The 20,283-nt window shown below is 55.7% G+C and overlaps 1 protein-coding gene across 1 annotated transcript; it reads left to right on the top strand.

Annotated features, from left to right (window-relative positions):
- Nucleotides 1–7,579: 7,579 nt before the first annotated feature.
- GPRIN2 (G protein regulated inducer of neurite outgrowth 2) lies at nucleotides 7,580–17,091 on the top strand. Its single transcript, XM_059169680.1, has 2 exons — nucleotides 7,580–7,799; nucleotides 13,253–17,091. Exon 2 carries the CDS (start codon nucleotides 13,259–13,261, stop codon nucleotides 14,636–14,638), a length of 1,380 nt encoding a protein of 459 aa, XP_059025663.1. The 5' UTR covers nucleotides 7,580–7,799; nucleotides 13,253–13,258; the 3' UTR covers nucleotides 14,639–17,091.
- The last annotated feature ends 3,192 nt before the right edge of the window (nucleotides 17,092–20,283 follow it).

Raw genomic sequence — 20,283 nt, 5'->3', positions numbered from 1 at the left:
TGAGCCAGAGGCAGAGGCTTAACCCACTGAGCCACCCAGGCGCCCCTGGAGATTGGTTTTTTAAAGAGTCAGCAATGAGGGCTTTGTACTGGCTGGGCTCAGGCTTTCTTTGGTAACACACATATCCCTCAGAATCTTACTTGGCTTTCTGCCTATTTGCGTCTAGATCTTCTCGCGGACCCATATTTAATATTTAAGCCTAGAAACTCTGGTCTTTCATTTAACAGCCTGCCTGCTATACCTGATCACCTCCCCGTGAACCTGAGACCAGCGAAGACATTCAACTTAGACTGGAAGGCAACACCATCGGTCTGGCCTTTGCCGTTGAGCTGGCTGTCACTGTCGGGGTAAGAACTCTTAACTGAAAATGCTTGAGAAAGAATAGTTAGTGTCCATAGTCTCGTCTCCTGAATTTACCCCTTCTTCAAAAATGTCTTCTAGATCTGCTTCAGTTTGCCGTATAGAAGTGGTTGGAGTTTTCAGCTCTGAGAAATCACAGCCCGAGAGCATCTGCTTGCCGGTATGCATTCCCTCCCATCTCTGCCTGCACGCTGGCTAGCTCTATTTAGACTGTCCTGGCTCACAGAGGCCTTTGCTGAGAGTGGCAAGGAGCAGCCAGCAAACGCGAGCATCCTGAAATATTCATTCATTTTCCTACAGTTACAGATGACTTTCCAGGGGACTGTGGGAGTTTATCAACTGCTTTCGCAGGGCACAGCAAGGGTCTCCAGCTTCCCGGCCTACAATATCTATGTGTTGAGAACATATTTTAAGATTTGTTACCTGTACTACCTCTGTTGGAGGCACAAAATTCTGGATGCATTACCATCTAGGCTTTCCTTTCGCAAGAGCATCCCTGCCCCATAGCAGCTTAAATAGACTGTAGGCTACTTTCTCTTTCATGCAAAATTTGGTCATAAACAATCGAGGGTAGACTGACAACTGTGTAGCGTTGGGATGTAGGGTCCTTCTATCCTGTTGCTCTCATATCCCTGGGGAGCAGGGGGTCTTGCCTTCATCAGAATGTACGAATTAGCTAAATACCAGTTCACTTGACTGCCGAGAGCAGAAGGCCCGGCCAGCCAAAGTGTCACCTCCCAGCTACCAGCATCCAGAAAGCTGGGCCTTCGACTCTTTTTTTCTCTCTTGCAATTGTAAATCCTAATCAAAACTTGCTTTTCCTTGATGATTCTTTCTGGGAAGTATTATTGCTGGTCACACATCTTGGTTGGACCCCAATATGGCCTAGCAATATTAGCTTCATGCCAACCAGGGGAGAGGGAAAGAAACACGCCTTCTGAGGGGTTCAGCTAGAAGCCGTGTGCCTCACTTCTGCTAACACGTCACTGGAACAGAGTCCAGGCACACTGTGGGCCTTGCTGCACGGTGTTTGAAAAGGTGGTCTCTGCTCTGGGCAGGTGTGTTCTCAGCGAGGGGAGTTCTATGCTTATAGAAGGGGGAGTAAGGATTGGGGGACAACTGGAAGCCTCTGTATGGGGGTGATTCCCTAAAGGAAGTGGAGGGTGTGCATTGTGGGGAGCTAAAAGGGAACAGAGGTCTACCACAGGGCCTCTCCTCTGTGTGCTCCAGCCCCTTCTGTGTCCTTTCATCACTCTGATCTAATTGTCTGTGTGTGCATCCATCACTGCTGTCCCTGAGTGCCCCATCGCCCCGGCTCTGAGGTCAAGGCATCTCTGATGCAGTCTGTATTCCCAGCTCACAGTGTACGGCTGGCATTTATTAGGGACTCGGTGAAATGTCTGCGGATGAAACTGAGGTGGTACTAGGTAATGGGTGTTCCTGGATAGCCTTCCTCCCTCCCTCCCTTCTCTCAGCATCTATTATATACCAGGTCCTGGGAAGTCGGTGCCTTTGGTCAGACAAAAAGGCACAGCCTTTTCACTCACGGATCGTATGGCTGTGAGAAGAGTCTCTCACACTCTAGGAATTTTCGTGTCGGAAAGACAGATACTGTTCAGCTTAATCTAAGCTCTCCCTTCCGTAGGCATTGATGGCACACGGACACATTTGAATTTTCAGTGGCTCCTTTTCTGAGCCTCCCAGAGATGCTGCCGCCTGTGGTCATCTGCGCTTTGGGCCAACTCAGTGTTGCTTTCCCTTTAGTCTGGCAACAGCTTCTTGCCTGTCCACTGTCCACTGAGTTCCTGGAGGGGCTGCCCGTCCTAGGACAGGGTCCTGAGCATCCTTGGAAGAGCCTGCAAGAGAGCTCTCTCCGTCTGGCCCAGGATTGTCAGGCAGGGTCAGGAAGACCTGGTTTGTGGATCCAGAGATGGGCGGGTGTGGGTTGCCAGCAACCTTGTTTCACGAAAGGAGAGAGTCTGTGTGAGAAATTAGCCCAGAGGGTGTCAGAGGGAAGGAGCAGGTGAGAGATCCTGTCCACATCATCGGAGTCCTTGGCTTCAGCCAGTGCCTGAAGATGATTCAATAAGTCCCCTCATTTGCCTAAACTATACAATAGTAGCCCTTTCCTCCTGTGTTCAGGTCTAATAAATGACAGGTTCTTAGGCAAGTCAGTTAATGTTATGGCAGCCGGGAAGCAATCTGATTCAGAAGCTAACATTTTCCTCCTATTCTTTTTCAAGCTGCCTTTACCACACTCAACTGACAGCCAATTTTGTGTCTCACTTTCCAAAGCACTTAACCTAGACTTCGTAGGAACAGAACTTTCTTTTTCTATGCATATTCCACTAATTCATGCCCTATTTAATTAAATTAGATTGATTATTTATGCAATTGTGTCACTATGACACATACCATCGGAGTAAGTGAGTTCGATACAAGCTCAGCTGACTCTTAGAAGCCGACGACTCAAGCACCCACGGCAGAAGGGCCAGCCGGTTTGGCTGTATGCTCCCGGCCACCGGCACCCAGAATGCTGTGGTCATTTTGTGACTCTCTTTTTCTCTCTTGCAACTGCAAGTCCTAATTAAAACTTGTTTTCTTTGATGATATTATTGCTGGTCTTGCTTGGGCCCCAGTACTGCTTGGCAATATCTTCTACTGCGTTTCTTCAGCCAACAGAGGATCTTCCCCCTCTTTGCAATGATGATTTCTTTTCCTTTTCTTTTTTTTAAAAAATATTTTAGTGAGGGTATTGGGGGTGGGGAGATAGAAGGAGAGGGAAGAGAGAGTCTTAAACAGACTCTATGCCCAGCATGGAGCCCAGTGCGGGGCTCAATCCCATGACCTTGAGATCATGACCTGAGCTGAAATCAAGAGTCAGTCACTTAACTGACTGAGCCACCCAGGTGCCCCTCTGCAATGACCATTTCAAACCTCCTCTGCTCTTCTCACCCCTCCAACCTTTCCATCTTCTCCCTTCTGTCTCAGCACAACAGTTTGCCTTTTATTGCACAGAGAAAAGAGAAACCATCAACCTTAAATTTCCAAACCTAGTAACCTACCTACACCTGTCATTTCTTCTCGCTTTCCAGTTACATAGAGAAGCTGTCCCCACTCCTGCTTCACATGTCCCAGCCCTTCGGGACCTTATGCCAGCTGTGCATAAGGTCTGCTCTCTTTCCAGCTCTTCATCCGCTCCCCCTCTATGGCTCCTTGCCCCCCAATGTCAAGTACGCTGAACTTGCTACAGCGTGCAGTGGATCTGTCTGGGTCTGGCCACTCGGCCTCCATTCCTCCCTCTGGGGAAAGTGTCCTGGGAGGCCCTGGGTACTCCTAGAGGTCTACCAGGCCAGGTATTCCTCGATTGTCCACGGACAGAAGGTGTGTGGCCGTAGCTCACACAAAGAGCTCCTGCTTCTCTGAGACTTAGAATCTTGAACAGAACAAAAGGAGAAAAAAACAGAATCCTTCCTTCCATGGCCGTGACCAGGCAAGACTGGGAAGTGGCTCCCTCTGTGGAGGTCTGGAGTCCCCTAGCTCCCAGCTTGGAGAGCAAGAATAGCTCTCCACGTCACTTTCCTTTCTGAACTCCCCGCGGTCTTCCGACAACTCCCTTTCTGCCTATCTCAACCCGAGCTGTTCTCTGTTGCTTGAAATTAAAGATTCGTACTCCAAGCCAACCAAAAAGCCACAGCCAAAAGCCCCAAATCTCTCTTGACCCCATGTCCTTCCTGAGTGACCCCTTTCTTTATTCTCCCCTTTAGGGTCTTGCTTAAAAGAGTTGTGTGCACATTTGGTGTCTTGGATTCTGCCTTCCAGCTCCTTACCCAGTGTACTCCTGTGGTCCTGCCTCCAGCACCATGATGAAGCTGCTTGCTGTGAGCATCCCGAGTCCCAGCAATGCCTCAGTTTCCCTCTTTCCTCCCTGGCTGCTGCTTCTCAGTCCTTTGCTACCTGGTTGGTTACCCACAGCTGGGTCCTGGGCCCTGTTTGCTACTCTTCCTGAAGACCTTATTCAACTCCTGTGACTTCAGGGACCCCTGTGGCCCTGATGCCCAGACCTTCTGGGAAAGTTCTAGATGTGCAGCTTCCCTTTCTACCTGGCATTGCATCATGCCCTGACTGAACTCCGGAGCACACCATTCTTGCTACTCTTCTGTCAGATTCTTTTTTTTTTTTTTTTTTTTTAAGATTTTACTTATTTATTTGAGAGAGAAAGAGTGAGAGAGAGAGAGAGCATGAGAGGGTAGACGATTATAGGGAGAAGCAGACTCCCCATGGAGCTGGGAGCCTGATGCAGGGCTCAATCCTAGAGCTCCAGGATCATGACCTGAGCCAAAGGCAGTCGCTTAACCAACTGAGCCTACGTGTCCCTCTTTGGTCAGATTCTGAGTCTCAAGGAGTGGCCCTTGGTCCTTGTAGTCCTAAACCAGAGCCTCCCCTCTCTACTAGAGCAGTCAACAAACCCCACTCCTGCCCCACACCAGGCGGTTCTGGCTTTTACTTCCAGAACCTGACACAGGAGGAGCTCAATAAATATTTGATCAAATGACTGATAGCAGCAAGAACACTCCGCAGAACACTTTCGTAAACCCCATCTTTCCCACAGCCCTGGGAGGGAGGTATAATTATTGTCGCTGTGCTGATGAGGAAACCAATGCCCAGAGAGGTGGACAGTTTTCTTGGGTGTGGGATCGCAGAGCAAGAGAACAGGTGGAGTTAGGACAGCAACTGAGGGCTGACTCTCCATGCTTGGCTCTCCCTGGGCAGCCACCACAGCCAGAGAAGCTTCTTTGCCAAACCACAGTTGGAAGAAGAGGACTAGCTGTCCAAGGTGCCAAGGCCAGGCTCAGAGACCCTGGTGGCAGGTTCAGCGAGGCCGCATCTGCAGGTGGACACCAGACTCCGAGGTGCCTCCCTGAAACAACGGTTGAGGTTCTCAGAGGCTCTCATTTGACCAGGGAGCTTGGAGCCCCAGGCACTGGCACTGACTCTCAATGTGACCCCAGGTAACTTATCCCTTCTTGGGGCTCAGCTGACTTCCCTAAAAAGACAATGTGAATAAGATTCCTGAGACATGAAAAGAGGGGCCCTAATTGCTAGGCAAGAGGAGGAGTGGGTTGGTAGTCTCCGCAAACAATCTCCCATATGGCCCCTTTGGGCAGATCCCCCCTGGCAGGCTGTGTGTGGTGGGAGGACAGGGCCTGGGGCTTAGGGTTAGGGTTAGGGTTAGGGTTAGGTTCCCTTGTTACCCTCCAGTGTTCACCATCCCCTCCATAGCTGTCTGGGCCAGTGCTCTGAGACCCCACTGGAAAGGGGTGCTTAGGGCAGTCTGAGTCTTCCTGAGCAGAACCCCACCCACTCCTCCAGTGAGTGAGCCCCCACTTGAAGCTGTAGGTGACCATGGCATGAGGGGCGGGGGAGGTAGGGCCAAGGCTTCCATTCCAGCCAGGCCCTAAGCAGCAGGATCCCAGGCTGGAGGGGGTGGGAATAGGGAGACATGGATGCCTGTGTTAAACCTCAGGTGGGGGAGTATGAGGGCATGATCTATGGGACCCAAATGCTGTCTGTGACAGGTATCTGTTGTCTCCTTTGGTCTATAAGGTAATCTGATGAGGGGCAGTTCATAGCTACAGATGGGGATACAAGGTGCAGGGGGTCCCTGCACTCAGAGAACATACCAGGCGGTGGGGGTGGGGTGGGGGGGCGACTGGGCAGGAGGTACCAGCCACACCTGTGGCCTAGGCTGCACACCCCTCTTCTGGGCTAGGAGCAGGGGTAGGGGCTGGGGGAAGGGCAGTGAATGGTACACATTCCAGCCTAGGTTCTCCACTCTTGACCTTGATCTGAGGTCTGAGGGGCTTTGTGCTGACCTTCTCCTGATGCTCTGGCCTCAGAGCAGGGCTGGGAGAGGCTGGAGAGGTGAGCCCAGGCTTCTCAAACTGGAGGAGGAGCAGAGAGGCATTAGCTACTGGGGGCACTGGACCAAAGCTGTGTAGATCCCTCAGCAAAATGTTGGGCAAGCAAATCAGGGGTTCCCCGAGCTAGCTAGAGTCAACGGAGTCAACATTGGGACCCAATTCTCAAGAGACTGGGGCCCAGAGGTGGGAAATGCTCTTCTTAAAATGAGGCCCTCAGGATGAGTGGCAGGAACCTCTGGAGAGCTGAAGGGGTCGAGGGTGGCTTGTGTGGGTGGCTGTTGCTCCTCTGCGACTCCCTAGCCAGATCAGGGCTTTCAGATACGGGGGGATGCAGAAGGAAAGGTGGTGGGACCAAGCATTCCCAGGACCTGGACTCTTCCTGGAATCGTGGGGCAGAAAGGGAGAGAGGGAGGTTATTTTGGGGACTATAGGAAGCAGCGGGATGGGGTGTGTCTTGGATGGGGTGGCCTCACCCTCTCATGGTCATTGTGCATGCCAGCTGTTGGGGCCCATGGGGATGGTCTGGAGATTGAATGCCCAGGAATGGGATTGGGTTAGGGGGCAAAGGTGGGGATATGGACATGGGCCAGGGAAAGGGTGGGAGAATACGGGCTTTGGGGTCCGGGACCAGGGTCGTCTTGGAGTCTGCGCGAGAGTAGAGCTAAGAGGATGGGACTGTGGGGTTCAGCGTTTGGAGAACAGGGGAGCAGGACTATGACTATGATGAACCCGGCCTGGTGTCCGAGGGTGAATGGCCCTAAAGCCATGGGGTCTTGAGGGTGGGGTCGGAAGCCGGAAATTTATAAAGGGCGGGTCCAGGATGATAAAGGACGCTGGGCGGGGCCGTGAGGAAGTGGGTCGCAGGAGGACCCGTGGCCCTCGGTGAGGGGTGTGGCGCTCTACCACGGGGACCGAAGGGGCGGGGCAATGAGGAAGTGGACTTGGGGCCTCAGTCGGGGGCTCAGGGCTGTGGGGAGCCGAGCCTATAAGATTGGGGTTGGGAGGCAAGTCGAGAAGATGGGTGTCTTGGGTAATTCGCAGGGCAGGCGCGTATAACAGGGGATCGTGATGGGGGCGGGGCCGAAGAGACGGGATAGTGGAGACCTGCCTTGAGGTCGGGAAGGAGGACTGGGGGCTCGTGGACAGAGGGGTAGGGCTCCAGCGACTGTGGGCGCCGGACTGCTCGGCGGCCGTGGGGGCGGGGCAGGCCGGGTCCCGGGGGTGGGGCCGCGGGCAGGGGGCGGGGCCCGGACGCCGACGCGGGCTGTGGAGCGCGGGGGCTGGCCCAGGTGAGCGGGGCCACCGCTCCCTGCGCCCCTCCTTCTCCAGCCCCCCAGTCACCCCTGGGCGCCACCCGGGCGCTGGCTCCGCGGGCCAGGCGGACGGCGGCGGGTGGCGTCTTTGGCCCGGGCCGGGTCGGGCTCCGGCTCCATCTTGGGCAGCTGCGCCGGGCACCTGTGGCGGCCGCAGGAGCAGCGCTTCCGCCGGCCTGCGCGGCCCCGGGCGGGCGAGAGGGTGAGAGGCCGGCTGTGGGCATGCGGGTGGTAGGGGGAAGGGTGGTGGGATGGGCAGCGCGTTCCCTTCCTGCGCCCCAGAACCCCACTCCTCACCTCTTCGTGCGCTCGACCCCCCGCATCACAGCCCCAGCCTGGTGCTCAGCGCCCCCATGGCTGCATCCCTCCTCCCATCTCTCCTCTCATTGCCTATCCCATCCCCTCTTTCGCGTCTCCTCTGCCCATCCTCCCATGTCCAGCACTCTGCCTAGGACCCCGACTTCTTCTGCCTCCATCTCCGCTACTATCGCTGTCCCCTCCCATTCCTCCTCCCTTTTCCATCCCTACCCCTCCCTCCACCCTTCCGCGAGGCCTCCAGCCCCAAACCTCCTTTCCCTCGCGTTCCTTCTGCCCTCCATCCATACCCCTTGCCTCACAGCCTCATCCTCCCTCAGTCACTGCTTTTGCTTCTGGGAAGATCTGTAGCCTAGTTTGGGGGATTGTATCCAGGACCTTCTCCCTGGGTCCAGTGGGCTTTGTGAGGAGGGGCCAGGAAGGGGCCCCTGCTCTGGGGGAGAGAGTATGGTGTGGTGTGTTCAGGCCTCTAGCCCCAGAGCCAGAGGCGGCCTGTACATTTGGTGTGCAGAGAGCAGCTGTGGAGATGCTGTTTCCTGCAGGCTCCCACAGTAGATGGGCCTGTGCGTCCGCTTCTCATGCGGCCACGGGTGGGGCTCAGGCCCATGCTGGTGCATGGGTGCCTGCGGGCATGGGTGCCCGGGAGCATGCAGGGAGGGATACACTAGCTACCCTGGCTACCTCTGGTTTGGGGCACCTGGGCCTTTAGGTTGACCTCCTCCACCCCAGGTGCCTCCTGGGAAGTATGGGCATATTGTCCTCAGGGGAGGAAGCTCTGGGGCGTTTGGGGGCCTGGGCCTCTCTGATGAGCAGTGCTGGGTCCTTTGGGCTTTTGCTCACAGTTATCCTCGAACCCTTTAGCGGCACAGCATGTGACCTGAGCATTTTATACTTAAGGCCCCCTCATCCTGTGATGGGCAGATTTTGTCCCCTTTAAACAATCCCTCTCGGTAGCTCAGGAATGCTCCTTGCTGCTTTGCCCAACTTTGGCCTTGAGTGGTCCTGTCAGACCCTCTTTTGCTGCTGGGATGGATCAGACCACTATCTGATTGCTACACCCCCACTATCCAACCAAGGGTTCCCTTGCCGTGTATCCCTACCAGGTCCCTGAGGGGTAAGGTCCATATTTTAACATTGGAGCAGTTTCCCCTGCTGACCACATGAGTTTGCTTTTCCTGTTTTGGTTTTGCTGGAAGCAGAAGTCATCATCCAACTGCTTATCTCTTGACAAGAGGAGATGTGTGTGGATGACACAGGGTGGTCTGAACCAGGCCTGCTTGAAGTGGCTTTTGTGCGCCCTGCCCCGGCCGCACTCCCAAAGGCCTGAGCTCTCTGCTGGGTGGTATGGCAGGAGCTAGAATCTCTGACCAAGTCAACCTAGCAGTATCGTTTATTGTTTTGTTTCGGGTTTTTGTTGTTGTTGTTGTTGTTTTTTGGTTGGGCCAGTTTGGGAGGTTTTCCAGGACTGGGAGGCTTTACTCAAAATAATGCTGGCTGATTGCCGCGTGAGGCCAGTTGTTCTTCCATTTACTGAGCAGCAGAACTGAGGCAGTAGGAGATCCTATATAGGCCACAAGACATTGCCATCTTGCAACTTTAGCATCAAACGGGGCAAGAGAGAGGACAGTAAGGTGTCATCCAAAGAACACTAGCGGTCTTGGATAGCTCGGTGTGCCTGTCATTTATTTTGTGCTAAAACATCTTTCTCGGATCTGTTTGGGGGTGAAACCAGAGCCTTCTCCATGGTTTTTAAGGCAAGTGTGCATGCCATTCAGGCCAGACTCCAGACTTGGGTGTGCATCTACATACATGTATGTACAAGCATGGGTGCGTATCCTCCCAGCTTAAGTTTTAAAATAGATTGGGAAGCTTAGTGCAGTGACGGAGACACTGGGGACCCTGGTGGTGACTAGGTCCTAGGATGAGATGAGGACAGGAAGGACTGGGAAGCGAGAGGAAGCTCCCCTACAGGTGTCTCGAAAAGGTCCCTTTGCCCCCAGTCCTAGTCCCTGTGATACCTTGAGCACAGGTCGCTCCTGATAGGAGGAGGAAAGAAGAGATTATTACTAGCAGCCGCTATTCCGTCTGTGCACCGTCATGTTAGTAGACTTCACAGCAACCTTGCAGCTGCATTTGCTTCTGTTTTGCAGACTGGGCAAACTGGGGCTCAGGGAGCGTAGGTGTCTGCCTGGGGCAGGTGCACGGGAAGGGGAGGAATCAGGCTTAGAAGCAGACCCCTTGCCTTGCTTGCTCACCCATGGCTCCAAAGCTCATTTGGTCAGCTCCTTTTGCTCCCTGGGAGGCCCCTCTTCTTGGCGATGAGGGTGTGGGAAGCCTCCTTTCACTGGGATAATCTGGGTGACTTCCCTCACAGCATTTTCCTCCTTCGAGGCCAAGAAGACCAGGCTGTGGGAGAAATACCCCATTGGGGTTCAGCTGTGGGCTCTCTGAAATTTCTCAACTGCTCCTGGCCTCTATTTTGTCAGCTGCCACTCGTGGAGGTGAGGTGAAGAAGGAAAATGACAGATAGCCACCCGCCCAGGGTCTCTGTGGTCACTGCTTTCTCTGGGGGGATGCCTCGTCCTGGTGAGGCAGCCATCTGGTGAGGGGGACACAGTGGGAACCTTGTCACTGGTGGCTTCTGAGTAGCTCCCAGAGGAGTCTGAGTGTATCCGCAACCTCAGCCCCCCTGTTTCCTCAGAGTGGGGCCAGGGCCTGACCTTGCTCTCTCTGGCCCTGCTTTCCAGGAGGGTTTCAGGTCGGTGGGTTTCAGAGGCTGTGTTGGGTGCTGGTCTTTCAGCCAAGTCAGGGCAAATGCAAAGTCGGGGGATGGCGGTAGTCGGGGAATGTTAGTCTCCAGGACTCAGACGCTCCTGGATTTGATTCCTGGCTTAGCTGCTCGCCAGCTGTGTGCCTACTGGCAAGTTGGGACACCTCTCTGAGCTCTGGCCTCCTCATCTGCAGAATGGGGTGGATGGTGTACCTTACGAGGCTGCTGTGACAATTACAGTGAAGTGAGCCAGTGTGCAGATAGGGTGTGATTTGTGCCTGGCACGGGGCATCGGCGGGGGGGGGGGGTGGTTTGACAGCCCTGTGAGCTGTTCTTTAACGTCCTCATAACTGTGACTGTTACTGGCTTTGTTGCCCTTCTCTGTATGTACGTCCATCTTGGAGCTCCTGGAGGGCAGGGCCTGGGTTCTTGTCCTCCCTTGGCTGCTTATCCTTTTCTTGACGCCTGGGACCAGTGTGGCTTCGGCCGCGAGGAGCAGCCAGGTGGGGACACACCTGTGCAGGCTGGAGCTAGAGCCCATGGGTCCCAGAGGGGAGTCATTAAGCACAGGTGGCCATTTACACTTTAAATGGCTTACTGGGACATGAAATCAGGAAGCCAGTTTGTCAGTCACAAAGGCCACAGGTCAAGGGCTTAGGAGCCACATGTGGCTGGTGCCCATCTATAGGGCAGTGCAGAGTAGAATCTTTCCCACCATCACAAAGCTGGGCTGAACTGGACTCCAAAGCAAGCCTTGAGCTCTCAGGGGACTGCAGTTCCAGAAGCATCCTCACTGTGGAAGAGCCGGCAGCCGTCTCCTGAGTGTTGGGGCAGAAGAAGTTGGTAATTATACAGAAACTGAGTTCCTGAGAGTCCTTCCCACGTTCTCTTTCTGGTGGCCTTGCTCACCTGGCCAAGGCGGTTGGTGTCTTGGTAGTTCTTATCAGGCCAGGGGTGGAAGGGCAGGACTGGGATTGCCTCTCTTCCCCTGCCCTGTTTCTCCAGCTGGTCCTGCCTGGCAGGGAGTCCTGGGGGGAGGGTCCTCACTGACAGCTTTGGCTGGGGCCAGGCCGGCCCACATGCCCTGACCTCTCCTCCTTATCCCCTCTGGGGCCCTGCCCAGCCTCCTCCCCTCCCCTCGTGTGCCTCCTGCCTTGTGCTCTCCCCCGGCCCCTTCTCCTTCTCTCTGGGCCCCACTTACACAGCTGGGCTCCCGGGAGGCCTTCTCTGATCCATCATGCGAAGTGAGCTCTCCTGGAAATGCTCTCTCGGACCCCATATTCGGCACTCAGCCCTCTCCCCTGTGGCTTCACTCTCTTGTTCTCTGAGGCAGACACATAACAGCCGGGCCGAGTGCCAGCCAGTGTCACGTCCGTTGTGGGTGCTGGGTAGACTGAGGGGCACGGGCCGCCAGGGCTGCTCCAACAGCTTTGGGTTGGTGGGAGGCCCACGGTTGCTTAGGTCGCTCCATCCAGGCCAGCCAGTGCTCAGCCAGAGATGGAGCCAGCCCAGCCTGGGCACGCTTCTCCAGGAGGAGGTGCTGAGGCTGAAGGGGCCAGGCTCTAGGCTGCGGAGGAGGCTGTGAGCAGATCCAGAGGGGTCTGTGTGACGGGAGGAAGGGACAGGAATGGCAGGTGGGGAGGGAGGCGAGGAGAGTGCAGGCACACGTGGCAAGAGGGAATTTAAATTTTATGGAGGGCCTGCCTGCCTGGTGAGGTTAGGTCCCATTCCTGGAGGTGCGGCCGGATCCAAGCTGGTTCCTCGTCTCCCAACTCCAGAGCCTGGCAGGCGGTAGGTGCTTGGAGACGGCTGTGGAACAAGTGAACATGTAAAGGGCTGGCTCGTGGGGCCTCTCCCTCCCCCTGGAGCCTGAGCTGGGAGTCAGGAAACCCGTTTCCCCTTCACAGCTGCCAAGACTGAGTCCAAGAGACAGGACAGCTCAACCAGGCTAGGCCCGAGAGGGTGGGAAAGGGAGCAGGGGCGGGGGAGAATCCAAGGTCCTTCATGAGCCCTCTGTTCATTGTTTTTCATCTCACAGCCCTCCTTGGAGCCCCAGCTCTGTCCCAGGGAGGCCCCACTCCAGAGCAAGATGGATACGGACAGTTTTAGGAGGAACCAGGCTAGTATTTGCCAGTCAAGCTTTACTGGTTATTAAAATACTGCAATGCTCTTGGGCTGGTTGACTAAGAGCTGTTGTCCCAAAGCCCCCGCCCCCAGTGCTGCAGTCCCCACCCCAGGGTCCCAGCAGACATGGCTTTTCCCCTGGATTCCCGTCTTGCCAGGTAAGGCAGCAGTAAAGACTTAGCAGCTGGTGTGGGTGGTCTCTGGGACCTTGTGCTAGGGCTGGTTCTAATCGTTTGGTACTGTTATCAGATTTGCAGGGACATCTTCCAGTGTAATGTGTGCTGATCTTGATTTTAAGTGTCTGGTGTCCTCATGGCTCTGGGCCATCAGGCAGCTGGGGCTGCAGCTGTCCTCCCAGCGTGCCTAGCTCCGCGCAAGCCCACGGCAGTGTCCAGCTGAGGTACTGCACACAATTCAGCTCCATTCCCTCCCTCTCTTTCCTGCAGGCCACCATGAGCACCAGCCGCCCCGAGCCAGGTGCCCGGCCATCCTGGAGCCCCCGCCCGCAGCCCCTGTCCCGGAGCTCGTCCAGCCTGCTGGGTGAAGGCCAGGGGCAGAGACCAGAGCTCCGCAAGAGTGCCAGCAGCACCGTATGGCAGGCCCAGCCGGGCGAGGCCAGCAGCAGTCTGCAGAGTCCAGAGGAGGAGGAACAGCACACTGAGAGCAAGGAGCAGGCACAGGCATCCAGCCCCCGGCCCCGGCCCCGTGCTGTGGGCCACTGGCGGAGCAGCACTGTGGGCAATGTGTCTACTGTGGGCGGTGGTGATCTGTGTCGCCTGCGGGCCCCTGGCGCCACTGCCATGCAGAGGAGCCACTCGGACCTGGTCCGTAGCACCCAGACCCGGGGTCGCGGTGCTACCCAGAAGGCCAGCCTCAGCTGCTCGGCCCTTGGCAGCTTGCCTGTCCACAGGGCGCGGCTGCAGCCCAGCCGTACTTCTGGCCAGGGAGGCCAGGCCCTTGCCAGCCTAGAAAGGGACCTGGCTCCAGAGGAAGGGTCTTCGAACTCAGCCTGGACACTGGGAGAGAGTCAGGTGAGGGTAACGCCACCAGACGTGGGAGGGACAGCCCCCGCCAGCAGCAGCCCCCAGGCCGGACCCGAAGCCACTGGGCAGCCGGCAACCGCCTCCTGCCACGCCCTGTCTGCAGCAACGCTACTGTGCGGGATGAGGGAGGTGGGGACCAGTGGCTGCTGCCACGCCCTGCCAGCCCCAGGGATCCTGGCCTTCCCCAAGCTAGTGGCCTCTGTGAGTGAGTCTGGGCTACAAGCACAGCATGGGGTGAACTTCCAGTGTAGGTTGCCTGGGGTGCTCCCTGGGCATTCCCACTGTTGTGCCCATCACCCTTGGGGTCCCACCGGGTCAGCCACGGAGCCTGGTGCCAGGACCAAGGATGTGTGGACCATGACCTCAGCCAGTGACTTGGCCCCTGTGTTGGCATCCTCTCTGTCAGCCCAGGATGCTGGTGTGCAGGCAGCACCCATGGCTGTCTGCAAGGCTGTGGCCACCAGCCCGCCCCTGGAAGGCCCTGCGGCCCTGCACACATTCCCGGAGGTAACCGTGGGGGCCAACCTGGAGGAGGCACCCTCCCCCGTGCGGGATGTGCGATGGGATGCTGAGGGCATGACCTGGGAGGTGTACGGAGCTGCAGTGGACCCCGAGGTGCTGGGCGTGGCCATCCAGAAACATCTGGAGATGCAGTTTGAGCAGCTGCAGCGGGCGCCTACCAGCGAGGACAGCCTGTCAGCGGAGGGCCGCCGGGGGCCGCTGCGAGCCGTCATGCAGTCCCTGCGGCGCCCGAGCTGCTGCGGCTGCTCTGGGGGAGCTCCCGAGTGAGGGGCCATGGCCCTTGGAGCTCTCCTGAGCCCTCCTTAGACTCAGCCTCAGGGCCCGGGCTGCAGGGGGTGCCACGTTTCTTGGTCCTACCGGCGGCTGTGGACGTGTCTCTGCTGTTGGTTGACCGCAGGGCGCAGGACCACAGCCCGGGGGACCACTGCTTCTCACAGCTGGGCTGGTTTTTAAGGGCTTGATCCCCATGAGCCACATCTCTGCACGTCGAGGCTCTGAACCTTGGGACAGACTTTCAGCACCGTGCAGGAGGAGATTCCGATTCTTCTGTAAAAATACTTGATATTCTGTGTAGTCTCTCCTCAGAAGTCTGCTGCAATTTCTCTGAAGGCTTTTGGTGGCTGTATTTTAGAGCTGAGCTATAGTGCTGAGCTATAACACCTTCCTGACATGAAAGTTGGGGGCCCAAGTGATAGGACTGGCTGGGTCTTTAGCGCAGGGCACGGATGTTGAAGACAGCCTGTGTGCCCCCCACTGTGCTTGTCACCTTACCCTGGGGAGCACCCGCCTCTTTGCCCCATTATCTGGATGAAACCATGGACACTTGGCAAGGCTGTACCTGACAGGCCCGGGGCTGGCCTGCTGGAGGGCGTGGGCTAAGGTTCAAAGCCAAGGCTGGCTGAAGGCTGCAGTCTTTTTCCTGCAGCACATGACTGGTTAGTGCAGTACAGTCACGAACCAGAAGAATTTATTGAGTCACTATTCTGTGCGGGGTTCTGTGGGTTTCTTGGGGAATGAGACAGGCTGTCTGCACCCTTGCTGAGCTGACAGTGGGGGAGGTGGCACATCAGGACCAGGGTGCTGAGCGTTACAGAAGGGCTGGGGGTGCTACTAAGAGTCAGCCCCCTTGTTGGTCATCGTGGCAGAAGCCAGTCTCAGGAAGGGGAGAACAGGTGGCTCTTTGTCCCCAAATATTTTGGCAGGGCCTGAAATTGCACCCTTGTCACCTCATTCCTGTGGCTTAATGATTTATTCCCAGCTGGTGCGGTCCTTGGAAGGAGGGAAGGGAGAAATGGGTGGGAAAAGGGAAGGGGCCTGGAGTGGGGTCTTCCACCTCGTGGGAAATGGCCAGAGCTATGAGGCCCTGGGGAGCAGGGAGGCCCATGATGGGCCTGTTCTCTCAGCCGTGCCCATGTGAGTTGACCTGGGCCAGGCAGTGGGGAGCCAGGGATATGGAGTGAGGAAGCCCAGGACACAGGCTTGGTACAGACTGACTTCATTGCCTGAAGATCTCTCAGGCGCTGTGGAGTTTGGGGACAGGCTTGTGTTGTCATCTTGGGCTTAGCATCGAAGAGTAAGTCCACCAACGTACTCTTAAGAGGTTAGGGGGCTGCTCAGGGTCCCCTGCCCTGGGGTGGGGTCAGGGCCCAGATGCTGAGCAGGGTATTGAGGACACAGTGGGGCTGGACAGATGGACCGTGGGGAAGGGCACACCAGGCAGCTGGGACAGTCTGGTCAGAGACCTGGAGGTGCCCGTCCTGCTCATGCTGTGGTGAGCCACGGTAATGTAGCCTCTGTCGGAGTGTTTGTTGGGTTGGGAGGCTGGCAAGGGTGCCCCATGGTGAGGACAGGACGAGGTGGGAGGCAGGGCCCAGGAGATGTGGGTGTACGAGCCAAGGGGGGTGCCTGTCAAGGGGAGACGGAAGGGGAGCTGGGGTTTGGGTATGCGCCACACACACACACCACACACCCATTCTGCAGTGGCTTCAGGAAGGAGGAGGAGTTCCAGGAGCCTGAGGTTTCCAGTTTGAGCAAAAGGAGGCGAGGCCACCACCTGGGACGAGAGGAGGCAGGTGAAGGGTCACATGTCAGGATATTTGGCTTGGATCAGTGAAACCCTTAAGAGACTTTCTCTGTTATATGCAAATTGGAATGAGTTCATTCTCTGTTGGGCTGATGGGGGCCAACCTGGCCAACCCGTGCCGCTTCTAGTCTGCACCTAGAGTGCCAGGATGTTGGGCTGGGCTGGGCCCTGAGTGGGAAGGGCCAGCCAAACCTTCTACCCAACTCATAACTGAGATAAATGTTTGCAGGGTGGTGTTGGAATCCAGGTGTGTCTGGCCTTGGGACTGTGCATGGCTGGGGACCCCGTCATACCCTCCTGGGTAGGCTTGCCACCCTGGCCATGGCCCCATGGCTCAGACCGCATAGCCCTGGCCAGTGGGTTTACCTAGTGACTACAGCAGAATCCCTGAGTTTGCCCTGGAGAATGAACCCCTCATCCCTGTCCCATTGCTGTGGCCCCTCCCTGGCCAGGCACGACCCGTTGTGGTTTAGGGACTCAAGATATGTCCACCTGCTTAGTTTGCAGATCTCCCCTCAGATTCCAGATTTGTGACCAGAATCTCTGGGTCCCCTTCAGGCCCTGTTGTGGGAGGTGGTGGATTTCATTATTTGTACATTTGTTTTGTTCTGAATTTGAAATAAAGTTTTGGAGGTCAGAGCTTTGCCAGGCAAGGGTCCACAGTCCTGGCTGGTCTGGTTTTTCTCTGGTAGGTTTTGTTCTTGGAGCATCCCCCTGGATCCTGAGCTCCTCCTCCAGGCAGGAATCCCCCTCCTTCTTCTCCAGGGACTCCTCCCTTCTGTCCATTGTTCTCCCCTTCCTGTAAGGGCCCCCCAACAGCTGAAGACTGGTTTCCTGGAGCTTATCACCTCTGGGCGTGGCCAGGACACAGGGCACACATCTCTTGCCAAGCCCCAGGCTGCTTTTACCCTCCCAGGCAATCACTGGCCCACCCCAAGGGAGAAGCCACTGCTGCCAGAGTGTAGTCTCCCCCCACCCCACCCCAAGCTCACGTTGTGTATGGGGGATGCAGATGGTGGAGGAGTGGAGAATGGTGCTGTTCCATGGGGACATCACTGCCAGTATCCTCTGGATTGGGTCTCTGTCCCCAGAAGTGCTGCATTCTTATTTCACGGTGGGGAGGTGGCGAGGCAAGGGGAACTTCCCAGTGAAGATCCTGACACTTTGGATCTGAAAGTGTTGCGCGGGAGTGGGGTGGGTGGCACTACATCTTAATGGTCTACAGTCTGAGTTTGACTCCTGGGTCTCATCCACAGCTGGGACACCTTGGGCAAATTACTGACCTTGCTGTCTTCAGCTTCCTCATGATGACTTGATGACAGTCATGGCTCCTTCTTAGGCTGGCCCCACGGATCAAATGGAATAACCCACATGAAGCAGGTGGCACCGAGTTGGGGCTCACCCCCGACGCCAGTGTCGTGGGACGCCTCTTCCTTGGGCCTACTTCTGTGGCCAAAGTCAGGGGCTAGCTCTTGCCTAGCCAGCGTGGCTCTGGTCAAGGTCCACCTCCCGTCTCCTTGGCCATTCCTCATTCAGATTCGCCTTCCAGATCCTTCACCCTGTGCTTACACCCTGCTTAGATCATGTGTACTCTGGCCATGGTGTGAAACCGTGGTTTCCAGAACCATGCTGAGGAGACTAGTCTATGGCTGGGCCCCCAGAGAAGCTGGTGCTATGATTCTAGATTACCTGGGGAGTGGGGAGCACAAGGTAGGGAAGGGATAGAAGCCAACAAGGGCGTGATCTCAGGTAGAGTCCTGGCCTTGGCCAGGTCCCGCAGGGGAGTCCTGGGGCACATTTTATCTCAGGTAAGGGCCACTGGGGCCAGGGCTATGCAGGTGAGGCGTAGTTCTGGACAGACCGTGAAGTTCCAGGAGCCCTGGGGCAGGTGTCTGCATGGGGTGTAGGGGAGGGGTGCACAGAAACCAGGGACGTCTGCATCCTGGGGGGACACCCATCCCCAGATGCATTCAAGCCCTGAGCAGCCCCTCACCCAGTAGATGCGTGTGGAGTCTGAGGCCTGCGGAATGCCCAGACCTTGTCTCCGGGAGCTGCTCTGAAGCAATTATCTCATTTATGTTCATGCCGAGTGACCTTGGTTACTCAAGTGCAGAGCTTGCATTTGCCCTCACTAAATTCTGTCTCGGTCATCATTCTAGCCTGACCCAGTTTTGTCATCAGAAGCTATGACTAGTCCTTTATCAGTTTCCATCCAACCTGTCAGGCAGAGCAGGGACACATGGAGCCCAGGGCCTGTCACCAAGTCATCCTAGAGTTCAGCACTGGTCCCCGGGTGCCTATGAATCAACAGTCATCATGGGCAAATTCATTTAAGGTGAATTTGTGCAAATCTGCATCTTCAACATGGGTAGCACTCTTCCGACTGAAGTTCTGGTCCAGGGACCCTCACATCCAAACAAGGACGGAGGGGAGGGGCTTAACTCAAGTCCTTCCTCTTGGCATGGCTGTTTCTAGTCTGGTAACAGATGGATGCTTCCCTTTTAAAGATCTTATTTCTGTTTAACAAGCTGTTCTAGAAGTTTGAGATCTACAGCAAGCTAAGATTCAGACTACCTTGTAACCCCTTAGGAGATTGGAAACTGGCCCACTCTGCATCGGCAGGATTCCCCTTTATATTCCTCTGGGCACAAGGGGACTCACTAGTGCACTTCCTTGGAGGTAAAGTGAGGGGAGAGCATGGCACTCATCACAGCTGGCCTCTAGCACCTTCCTCATTGGGCCTTTCCCTGGGGCTGCTCACCATATTTTGGTCAGTCTTTCTGAAGCTGCGTGGGGGTCTCCCTGATGGGTTAGGAGAACGCAGGGCTAGTTTTGTTGCTGTGGTTACACAGAAATAATAAGCCACAGAACATTTCAGAAAAGTCAATGTCTGTTAAAAAACCCAAACCAAATCAGAGTTGCATTGGCCTATGGGATTGGGGGTAGACAGCTGGGGTCTGACTCTGGTTCCAAAATTTGGATAAACATTGCTTTTGCTCTCTTCTGCAGTGACTTTCTGTGACTCATTCATCCTTTCTCCTCCTCCAAGTTGGGGTGGCTCAGCAAGGAGGCAGGTCTGTACCCTGAGATATTGTACCCTGTGTTCCCAGATGGGTGTCCTAGAATTCATGTCTCATGTCCCCACTTCATAGGAGAGAGTGTGGGAATTGTAGGAACACGGAAGATCTCATTTGGGGCTTGGAACTGGTGAGTGTGTCCAATTTTAAGGTGTGTGGCTTTTTTTTTTTTTTTTTTAAAGATTTTATTTATTTATCAGAGAGAGGGGGAGAGAGCGAGCACAGGCAGACAGAATGGCAGGCAGAGGCAGAGGGAGAAGCAGGCTCCCTGCTGAGCAAGGAGCCCGATGTGGGACTCGATCCCAGGACGCTGGGATCATGACCTGAGCTGAAGGCAGCTGCTTAACCAACTGAGCCACCCAGGCGTCCCAAGGTGTGTGGCTTTTAGTCACGTACCCCTCACCCAGTCTGTCCTGGCCTGGAACTTTTCATTTCTGAAACTTTCCTGAGAAGAAACATAGCATCCTATGAATGTGGCCATGAGAGTGCAGGACCTCCATGCGTGTCCAGACAGGCCCAGTGGGAAGACTCTGCCAATGGTGTTTGTTCTCCCCATGCCCTGTTTTTCTCGAACCTCAGTTTCTTCCTTTTTTCCTTTTCTGTACCAAGTTCTCTCTGCCCTCAAGAAACCTCGTGTCTCCACATGGTCCCATATCCTTTCCCCTGCCGCCAAGGGTCTGCCTTGCCCTAACCCCCTTGCCACAAACAGCCGTCCTGTTCTTCTCATGGCCTGTGCCATTTCTCTCTTGACC

Source organism: Mustela lutreola, chromosome 4, assembly GCF_030435805.1.
Source record: "Mustela lutreola isolate mMusLut2 chromosome 4, mMusLut2.pri, whole genome shotgun sequence".
Lineage (NCBI taxonomy): Eukaryota > Metazoa > Chordata > Mammalia > Carnivora > Mustelidae > Mustela > Mustela lutreola.
The sequence above is the reverse complement of the archived record's forward strand: the minus strand, read 5'-3'. Positions and strand labels throughout refer to the sequence as shown.

Coding starts and splice junctions, on each gene's coding strand:
- GPRIN2 (XM_059169680.1), top strand. CDS start 13,259: ATGAGCACCAGCCGCCCCGAGCCAGGTGCCCGGCCATCCTGGAGCCCC.